General features: G+C 48.6%; 1 protein-coding gene across 1 annotated transcript in view; it reads left to right on the forward strand.

Annotated features, from left to right (window-relative positions):
• ESPN (espin) overlaps positions 1-9935 on the forward strand; it is a 140119-nt gene extending 130184 nt beyond the window's left edge. The window contains exons 13-15 of the mRNA XM_015406261.1: positions 4833-4912; positions 5817-5828; positions 9443-9935. Coding sequence (XP_015261747.1) covers positions 4833-4912; positions 5817-5828; positions 9443-9590 — 240 coding nt within the window. The 3' untranslated portion in view covers positions 9591-9935. The remainder of the gene's footprint in view (positions 1-4832; positions 4913-5816; positions 5829-9442) is intronic.
• Positions 9936-10880: the final 945 nt, after the last annotated feature.

Consider the following 10880-nt stretch of genomic DNA (forward strand, 5'->3'; position numbering starts at 1 on the left):
TTGGGACCGAGTCAGAGCTCTCATCCATCTTGCTGAGTATTCCCTGTTCTTATTGGCGGCAGCAACTCACCTGAGTCTTGTGTTTCCCAGTAGCCAATGCTCCCTCTACGCTGTGGAGTCCTGTGAGCAAAAAAATCTACTTTGTGAGCTACTGGCATTAAAGTTGTGAGCGAGCGATTTGGCTACTGCATAAATTAATTTGCTCTGGAGCCATCCTTCCTGGGCAAAGATAAAAATGTGTGAGCCAGAGGCTTAAAAACTGTGAGCTAGCTCACACTAACTCAGCTCAGAGGGAACGCTACCTGCATTCTAAGATCCTTTCTACCGGAGACTGAACCAGGGAGCCTCGGCAGGCAGAGCAGCGGCTGTACCCCAGAACTATGACTCCTAAACTCCCCCAGTGGCTCCTCTGGGCTTAGAGCAGGGGTCACTGGGGCCATGGTGGGGTAGCTGTGAATTTGTTGCATTGTGGAGGGGGTTGGACTAGATGACCCTTGGGGTTCCCTTTCAGCTCTGTGTTTCTGTCTATCCCAGTCTGCTGGTGGTTCCTCTTATTGACCTTCTACCATTCCCCGAATTAGTCCTTGCAGGTATCCTGCACACAACAGGAGAGGAAAGTGCTCCTGGGTAACTCAGACCTCACCATGCACTGACCATATCCCAAAGCAGTCCTGGCCTGAAGCGCCCCTTTGCAAGCCTGGCCCTCCTCTGAGTCACCGTGCAGCCTCCCGAGACCTCAGATTCCTCCTGGCATTATCCTCTCAGGGCTAATACTCTTGAGAATTTAAAGCCCAGCACTCCACGAGCGTTGAGCTCCAGTTACCTCGTGCTCACTCGTCTTTTCAACCTAAGCTTCTTGCCCGGGTGGGTCTGCCGGGCGATTGGCCGGCCCTCCCACCCACTCTTCCTTTGACAAGGAGACGGGTCAGCTGAGGACACCGTGGTGTGTACTGGCCACATGGTGGATTGTGTAGTACGCCGGCCCCGGGGATTGCGTCAGCCTGGCCACAACGTCTTTGCAGTGAGTAGAGAGGGGCCCCAGATTCCTTTCTGCTTCTCTCTTGACAGGGCAGCAGCTGATGCAGAAATACCTGTGACGCACCTTTCCAGGTGCGGGTGATAACCCTCCAAGCCGGCTCTGAATTCCGGATCACCTCTTGCCTTTCCTGTCGCAACCTTGAACATTTGAATGTCCTTGTAGTCACGATCAGTGTTCCCTCTAAGCTGAGTTAGTGTGAGCTAGCTCACAGTTTTTTTAGCTTCCAGCTCACACATTTTTGTCTTCGCTCAGGAAGGGACGGCTCCAGAGCAAACTAATTTATGCAGTAGCCAAATTGCTCGCTCACAACTTCAATGCCAGTAGCTCACAAAGTAGAATATTTGCTCACAAGGCTCCCAGTTTAGAGGGAACATTAGTCACGATGAAGAACAAGTAGGGGTCTATATCCAAGCCACGGGCAAATGACATGCATATGTGCAGCTCTGGTGGCTGCTTTTCACAGGGAGCTGGGTTGTTCCTACCCTGACCTGGAGGGCCCCGGCTAGCCCCATTCCATCCGATCTTGGAAGCGAAGCAAGGTTGGCCCTGGCTAGTACTTGGATGGGAGCCTGCCAAGGAGATCCAGAATTTCTCTGCAGAGCCAGGCAATGGCCAACCGTTTGTCTCTTGCCTTGAAAACCTACAGGGGTCGCCGTAAGTCAGCTGCGACTTTTTTTTTTGAGCCCCCAGAGGGGATTTTTTATTATTTTTTATAAGACTACAAAACTAACACAGAAAAGAAGGGCGGGGAACTACATTTACAGGATAAAGTAAAGAAACCCACCACTACCTAAAAACCCAAGAGAGGAGATCATCAATAGCTTAATTACATCAAGTCTTCCCTTCTTCTGTATCATTATAAACTGAGTCAAACATTTCCAGTATTTTTTACCCTTTTCTTTAAATCTTAAACTTAACTGTGTAAGAATAGTACCCCCAATCATGCCATTTCAAAGTTCTCAAAGGCACATATCAGAGTCCTTCAGCCTTCACTTCTCCTTTCCCCGTCTCTTCGGCAACTTGTAAGGACTTGATGATGCTTTCCACCACCAGGGTTATAACCAGTGTTCCCTCTGAGTCAGTGTGAGCCAGCTCACAGATTTTTAGCCTCCAGCTCACACATTGTTGTCTCAGCTCAGGAAGGGATGGCTCCAGAGCAAACTCATTTATGCCGTAGCCAAATCGCTCGCTCACAACTTTAATGTCAGTAGCTCACTGAAAAGTACTGAGAAACGTTGAGTTATTTCAGCAAAGTACTTTTATTCGGAGGGAACAGGACAAAATAAGCCGGCTCGCAGGCCGGTTTATATGCTCAGAAAAACCACCACCAAAAAAACACCCCCTACTTCCCCATAGGCTATATACAGTAGCCGAGAGTCCCATAGGCTCTCGGCTGCGGACCTGGCCCTCTGATAGGTGCGGGCTAGGATCTGCTCGGCTATTGTTCTTGAGGAGCGAAGCTTCAGGACTCTGCTTGACCGCATGGCCCAACGGTCGCGCACGCGGTCATGGCGGAGTACATTACACTCACAAAGTAGAATTCTTGCTCACGAGGCTCCACAGCTTAGAGGGAGCATTGGTTATAACTGATCTGTCTTCTGCCGACACAGTTTGGTAAGGCAGTGTGTCTTTTTCTGGCATTGCGCACACCATGAGAAAAATCATCATGGCTTTATGCAAATCAATCAGTGTACAGCTTCGCATAATTAAAAAAATTATACCTCGAGGAGCTTGCACACCAAATGTGAACTGGGGGGAGGGGACCAAAGGTACACAGGAGGAAAGTTGCTGAGAACGGGTGGGCATAACTTGGGTTTTGCTAGCTCAGCAGGGGAAGTCTCTTGAAATTGCCCCCAAATGCAAGTATGGAGTCCAAAGGAGAGTCTCTGGATGGGAGAGGCCAGTGTGGCTCTGGATGGTACATTCTCCTTTCCCCGGAACTGAAATGTTGCCTCCCCACCACCACACAGACACACCAAAGCCCTCTTTTCCAAGCAGTTTATTCCAGACAGTTTCCCCACCCCTTAGTCCACTAAGCTCAATCAAAAACTTCCCCTTATCTTCACCCTGAGTCATACAGAAACAGCGAGAAACAGGGTGGAGGGCTTTTAAGATTAAAGATATGGAAATAGATTGGTTCCCTTGATGATAGGGATCTCTGTGCCCCTGCACAGTGGAAGCTGGCAGGATTAGTCTTACACAATTCATTTTTTAAAAATCCATTGCTGAGTGCAGCTGTGCTAGGCAGGGAAACTCAGCCTCCGGAGAATTATTTTTATCTATTTATATATAAGGACCAAGAGAGTAGGAAGAGTTGGTCTGGTTAAGCGATGAAAAACCTTGTGCTGGAATGGAACAGGTACTAGCCAATAGGTTCCTGCACCACAATTCTCATCTTTACTGCAAACTGAGCATTACTCTTCCACCAGCTGGAGTAAGAGATTGTGTCTTCCAGTGTGGTTCTTATGCTAGAAAATGACAGTTCTTTTACAACAGAAATCCTTTCAGGGATGACTTTACACAGCCGGTTGAGATACTGCTGAGTTGTGACATTCTTCTCAGAAGTCCACATTGTCTGTGGTCTGTAAAAGTCAAAATACTTTCTCTCCCTGTCCTGTTAACACTTGCCATAACTAGCTTGTGGATGTTCTACAAGCGTGGGATTCTTTCCCCTCGGAAACAATTCAAGGTCCAGACCTTTTCTAATAAGATCTGTGCCCAATGTGAAGGCAACAAAAACATGCTGAAAGGAGCGCAGAAATAAGTGGGCCTTGTCTAGGTCTAAGCTGGAAGAAGTGGGCACACCTCAATTGTCTATTTGGGTATTCATTGATGTCTCAGTTTGTTTCAGATTCTGAATGCCTTGGGCCTAACCACCAACCAGAGTTTGGAGAGTGGTGGTGGCAGCCATGGATCCTTCACTGATGCACTGAGGTTGTGGCACCCATGTTCAGGTCACTTGGATGTGTGCAAGATGGCACACGGTGTTGCTGGAGCTTTCCAAGCACATGGTATAGCTTCGCAAATACCAAGAAGCCAGCTTTTCATTCTAATGCTGTGCTACCAGTGGCAGAACCAAGAATTCCCAGCCAAAGCAGCATCTCTAGGAGAGTCCTTGTTGGCTGCCCCTGACTTACAGAATCCCCTTCTCTGGTTTGAGCTGATTTTTAAGCAGGCGCTTTTGTCCTGTGCTCTGCCTTGCCACAAGTGAGAGTGATTATATTGCTCTGAGAATTTTAATCAGCTGATCATTTAAAACTGAAGTCAGTCTGTATTGGAGAGAGGGACGTGTTCGAATCTATTGCAGTGTCCCAGGAGGGGTTCCTAAAAAGGAAACTGTTCCAGCAGCTGAGACTTGGCATTCACTGGTCAGTGAAAATTGCATACAGATTCTCTCTCCTTGACCTGTATGCAGACAGTTTGGCCTTCATGATAACAGTTTCCCCAGATCCTGAACCTGTGCATGATCATCACCAGACCACCCCGGGCTTCCTTGCTCATCTTGCCAAAGAGTTAAGGGGCATCAGGAGAACAGGTGCTGCCGAATGGTTGTCTGGATCCACCACCTTTCCTAAGCAGAATCCTCCCAGGTTCTGCCCCTCTTTTCTGTGCCCTGTCAATAACTGAACGTCCATTTCTCCATCCTTCCCTTCTTGAACTTCTAACCCTTCCTACAACGCTAACTATCCGGATCGGAGCTCCCCACCATTCTTCCTGCATCTTTTTTCCTGCTCCTCTGTTTTTTCAGGCTTTAGCAGAAGAAAATCCTCAACTTTCCTTTGTTGTGTTGCAGGAGAAAGAAGAGGAAGCGCGCTTGGCCACGATGCCAGCCTGGCGGAGGGATATTTTTCGCAAGAAGATGGAAGAGGAAAGGTGAGGATGAAACGTTAACAAAAAGGCTGGCCAATGGTCGTGCTGTGTGCATAAAAACAAAATGCTAGTGTAGTGGAGCGGCAGTGGGCCCACCAGGTGTGCATGCAACCTGGGCACAGGTGCGAGCTGGGTGGCAAAGGTCATGGGTCGTATTAGTGGGGACTGAAACTGATGCAGTATTTTCTGTGTCACTGTGGAATAGTGAACCGTGGTTTCAAGGCAGCAAGGGCACATTGGAAGCTTAGTGAGGGCAACAGGCCACGCAGTGGCATTGGTCTTATTTCTGCAGCCTCATACAGCAAAGCACAACCCGTGAATACCTGTGGAGGGGTTTTAATGTGTGACTTTGGACAACAGCAGGGCTAATTCCCAATTGTGAACCTACCTTGAATGCAGAAATAATTAGTTATGGCACAAAACAAGGAGTGTGTCCACCTTCCCATTCAAGAAGTGAATTTACCAAAGGGTGGGCCTTGAAGTCCCTGTATAGCCAGGGCAGTTGGGGAGCAAGATGGAATTGTTAGATGTTCTCCTTTTTCTGATAACAATATGCTGCGGCTCATATTGGGGCCTTTTTGGTGGTGGTCACCCCCCCACGAGATGGAATTTCCTCTCTTGTTCAATTTGATTTCCAAGTTAAGACCTTTTTATTTCAGGCAGTGTTTCCATCTCTAAATACCCTGGCAAAAGCTATCTAGGGTGACCTCAAGCCTTTTGTAACCACTCTTTTTTAGTTATCTTTTATTTGATTGCTGTGATTTTTGTACCTCACGTAATTTTACTGCCACTCAATTTTAATTTCTCTGTGCTTTACTGAAAGCTGTTTTCTGTACTTTTTTGGGCAGTGTGACTAAGAAGGGTATACACTTAGACTCTGTATCTCTCTTTTTTTTTTCTTCCACAGAGAACAAAAACGGTGAGTCTGGACTTTTTGTGACCCTTCTAACAGATTGTAACGTTGGTTGGAATTTGGGGAGAGACCATCCAAAAGCGCCATTTCAGGTTCTGGTCGAGTACTTTTGATGTGCGCAGATGAAACTGCCTCGCATGCAGTCTGACCCTTGCACCACCTAGCCCAAGTTGGTCTACTCTGACAGCAGACAGTCCCCAAAGGCCTCAGGCAGGGCCTTTCCCATACCCTGCTTTCTGGGACTGGAGCGGAGAGATTTTGCATGCACAGCGTATGCTCTCCCTGTGAGCCCTGCGCTCCTCTTGCATATAGCATGAAACCTGGTTCATGGAAGAAGACAAAAACCCTACAGGAACAAATATACAGATTCTGATCTATGTGTTACGAGTGTGGATGTGTTAAGTGCCGTCAGGTCACTTCTGACTTATGGCGACCTGATGAACGAATGACCTCCAAAACATGCTCTCATTAAGAGCCTCACACAGGTCTCGCAAACTGAGGGCCATGGCTTCCTTGGACTGGGTCAGCCCATCTCATGTTGGGTCTTCCCCGTTTCCTGCTGCCTTCAGCTTTTCCTAGCACTATTGTCTTTCCAGTGGCTTTTCTCATAATAATGTGACCAAAGTATGACAGCCTCAGTTAGGGTTCCCAAGTTGAAAATACTCACCGGTGGGGGAGCCTTGGCTGGCTCCGGGAGCTGTCCCCAGATGCGCGCGCGCATACACGAAGCGTGCACACATGCCGCCAGCACATCACAGGAAGTGACATGCAATGTCGACCATGTTGAGGGCGTGGCCACGATCATGGGAGGGAAAACCATATTCCCTCCCCAATCCGGGCCACGCCCCCAATGTGGTCGACGTGCACGTCACTTCCTGTGACGCTGCGCTTCGGGGGGCGCAGTTCCCCCCAGGACCCGATTCCACGGCGGCGGAAATCGGGCCTCCAAAGCAGGGGTTTATCCGCCACCCGCCCCCACTTGGCAGCTCTAGCCTCAGTGTAGTCATTTTAGCTTCTAATTCTGTCTCAGTGGGCGGTCCAAAGAGAAGCAAGCAGACGGGGTAACTTGGATGTCTTTCTCCAACAGGACTAGTGAAACACACACATACCCCCATGTGGTGCCTGCTGATGTGCCTCCAGGCACCCGCTTCCTTCTTCTCCAAAGCATCTCTTCCCCAAAGCAAAGAACCAATCCTCAGGCCCGTAGCCAGGATTTTGTAATCCAGGGGGCCTTGAAATAAGTCAGGGGGCACTGACGTCACAAAAATAAAAAAATAAATTAAAATATATGGCTGTCCCACCCTGTCACTTTATTGTACTTTGTTGCTGGCTCTTGAGGGAGAGACAAGATCACTCTCTTAACTTAAACTTCTGAAAATGCTTAACGTTTAACATTCCTTAGAACGTTAAAAAATAAACAAGATATTTTATTCAACGTAGAGGGGGGAAAGTCAGGTGAAATCGGGGATAATATGTCTGAGGTAAATCAATAATGAACTCTGAGGTAACTAAGTACTTTCACATTCGTATGTTTCCAGCAGGTGAGAGTTTAAAGCTTTTTACAAAGTCTTAGAATTTTTGAGATGAGAGGCTTTAGTTTCAGTGTTTCCTTATACACTCCAGTTTGCTTTCTTCGGGTTTCAGAAGCAGGGATACACTGCCAAGTACCCAGATTCCTTCTCTAGACACACCAGGGATCACTCCACTCTTTGAACTACCTCCCTTCCAACTGGGCAGGGAATCACTTCTCTAACTAGAAGATCTATCCCTTTTTCTGGCCTGAATGGGGGTCTTCACCGATCCTCCCACTCTTCCTTGCCAGCCTCCCCAGTGCTCAGTCAGTACTAAACTCTCCTGAGTCAGGGCTATACGGTTCCAGCTCTCAGTCAGAGCTAAACCAAGTTCTCTTCAGCAGTCTGTTCCCAGGTCTTGCTGCTCAACTGACGGTAATCGATCAAATCCCTTTGAACAGCCTGTCACTCAAGGCTCTCTGGCTCTGTGAGGCCTTAGCCCTTCACAGTCCTTCACATGTTTACACAGCACTTATGAGCTTTTTCAGCACAGCCCATCTCAGTGCCCACTATATGTTTTCAAAATTCCAAAAGTGCCCACCGGTCCAGCAAAGTTGGGGACTCGTGTACTAGACTACTGGTGGTGAAAAGTGCCGTCAAGTCGCAGCCAACTTAAGGTGACCCCCGTGGGGTTTTCCAGGTGAGAGGGAAACAGAGGTGGTTTGCCATTTCCTGCCTCTGTATAGTGACCCTGGACTTCCTTGGAGGTTTCCCATCCAAGTACTAACCAGGTCTGACCCTGCCTTAGCTTCCAGGATCTGATGAGAGGGGGCTAGCCCGGGCACTAGACTAGACTACTAACTCCTGCAAAAATGAAAGAAGCGTCCGGTGGTACCTTCAAGACAAACCCACTTATTTAACATAAGCTCCTGTGGGCTCAAGGCTGCAAAAGCTTATGCTGCAGTTAATTAACATGAAGCACCTTTTCAAGATGGTTGCTCCAAAGGCCAGAGACCCGCTTGTTCAGAGGCTTAGGGAGGGCAGCAGGCTAGGCGGAGCGGCACCCTTTCAGCTTCCCATGACCTTCAGATGATACAGTAAAGCACGCTGAGTCATTGAATACTGCTAGTGAGTGAACGTAGGACAGCAAGCAGGTTCTTTTGGACAATGCTTTCTGAGCAGGAGCAGCCTACCTGATTGGGGAGGATTAGCATTTCGACAGCAGTCAACTCGAAAGGGCACTGCAAGCTGATATCAGTCACTGTCCATGGGAACTGGCCCAGGAGTAACGTTGGGAGAAGGTTTCAACTTCTGTAGTTATTACACCTAATATGAAGGGGTGTGGTTCAGGAGAGGGATAGTGTGCCTCAGAATGGCAGTGGACGATTCTGCACTAGGTTTCCCCTCCATTGTTTTACCCAGAGGTCATTTCGGGGGGGATCGCGGGGGAACGCAGTTCCCCTGGGTGAGGTGCAGGGGGTGGGGCACACGACAAAGCCCCGTCCCCTGCTTCCAGCCGCCCCACTTCCAGCCCTCATTCAGCCAGGAGGAGGCAGGAGGGCCTTGGCGGGGCTTCCTCACACTCCCGCCGGCCTTGCAGGTCCACCGTCGGGCCCCTGATGTCAGGGGGTGTGGCATATGCTAATGAGTTATGATAATGAGTTCCCCTAGCTCTTTTTCTACGAAACGACCCCTGGTTTTACCAAACTCATGCTGGAACTGAAATCCCCCTCTGCATTGCATGCCGCTCGCACCTCCTTTGATCATCGCTGCCACTTTCACTTTCTTTGATCCTTGGGTTTTATGGTACCTTCTGCATAGATTTATGGCCATTCAGGGGTGACTTCACAGTCAGTATGGCATTGCTCCCTGGGGTATTTGAATGTGGTTTTGAGCTGCACCTTTGGTTTAAAAAAAAAATGGAGGGAAAAGCCAATGCAGAATCGCCCAGAGATTGGTTTGTGGCAGCATCCATCCGCTACGTCTGTCCCCAGCCCAGTCCAGCCCAGCCCTGATCATTCATTCACAGTCCCCGACACCATCTCTCCGCTTTCGTGGCTCCATAGGTGTTGCTAACCAGCACCCCCTTCTCCTTCTTCTTTTGATCAGGAAAGAGGAAGAAAAACTGAGGCGGGATGAAGAAGAGAAGGAGAAACAACAGTCGGAAAAGCTAAGGACTCTTGGGTACGATGAGGCCAAACTGGCCCCGTGGCAAAGGCAGATCATCCTCAAAAAAGGAGACATTTCGAAGCACTAGGACTGGGGTGTTGCCCTCCCGCCTGCTGGTCTCCACCTGTGCGTTGGGCCCCTTCTCCCCTTTAGATCCCAGCCCCCCCCCTCCCTGCAAGGTGTTCAAGAGGGGGAGAGATGTTTCTGTCCCCTTCCTGTTTCTTGCCAGTCTCTCCTCTCAGCAAGCGTCAACCCCCTAGACACCCCCTTCACCACCAGCCCCCAATCGCTCATTTCTCTTATTCCTGTTCATTAATTCTGTGCACATTTTAAGATCATCCCTGTTCCCCAGGGCTGAAGACAGCTGTAACGTTCTCAGTGTGGCTGGGGAGATCTGGCAAAGCACCTTCACTGCCTTGAAAGTGTGTGTATATCCCCCCCCCTTTTCTGGAGTGAACTTGGAGAAGCTAAAAAAAAGAGCAGTTCTGGAAGTTTTCAGTAGCGTAGGCTCCAATTGGTAACTGTCAGTGACGTCACCCACTCCCTAGAGCAATTTTGCATTGGTTTTTAAAATGGTTTTTAATACCTTCATGCCATATACAGGATGCTTTAAAAGATGGGGAGGGGGGACTAGGACTGTTTGCCCAGCACCACAAGGGGCAAGACTCGAAGAGAACATGTACTTGTGTACTCAGTGAAGACAAGCTATGAAATCAGGTTTGCACTGCAAGGTCACCCACTGTTAAGAAACGTTATGCCCGTCTTCACCCTATGGCTGAATGGTCAAAGAAAGCTAGCCACACTGCAGCCATACTGATTTCAAAATCCCATGGCTGGCACAGTCTCAACTGCTTAATGTCCAAATGTCCATCTCTATGCAATAAAATATTTTCTCCATGTTTGACGCTTGCTGCTGTCTTAGCTCGCCTTTTCCCAGGGTTCCCTGATTCTGCAGGAACATAAAACAGAATTTTGTGTCTGTCTCTGTTTTCATTTTTTCTTTAAGTTTCTAAATGTTGGTGTCTTTGAAAAAATGTTTGCAGTGTATGGGCAGTTCCTCCCGAAATGGAAGTGGAGCGGCTCACCAGTAACGGTCACAATGGCCAGGGGCCAGAGCATGTGACCGGCAGAAGCAAAACAGCAGATAACGCCGAAATAAATTATTCAAAGAGAAAGGGCGGGCACATGTTCTCACTTTGCATAATTTATGCCTGCCCCAGAAACCAGTGTTCCTTGATGCAGAAACCGGACCGTGTCGCTGGAGAATTTCAGCCTTTTGTTGGTCAACCCTGGTTTGGAGTTACATTTAAAGAAGAAGAAGAAATTGGATTTATACCCCGCCCTTCACCACCCAAAGGTGTCTCAGAGCGGCTTACAA

The sequence above is a fragment of the Gekko japonicus genome, unplaced genomic scaffold (genome assembly GCF_001447785.1).
Source record: "Gekko japonicus isolate JY-2015 unplaced genomic scaffold, Gekko_japonicus_V1.1 scaffold1383, whole genome shotgun sequence".
Taxonomy (NCBI): Eukaryota; Metazoa; Chordata; class Lepidosauria; order Squamata; family Gekkonidae; genus Gekko; species Gekko japonicus.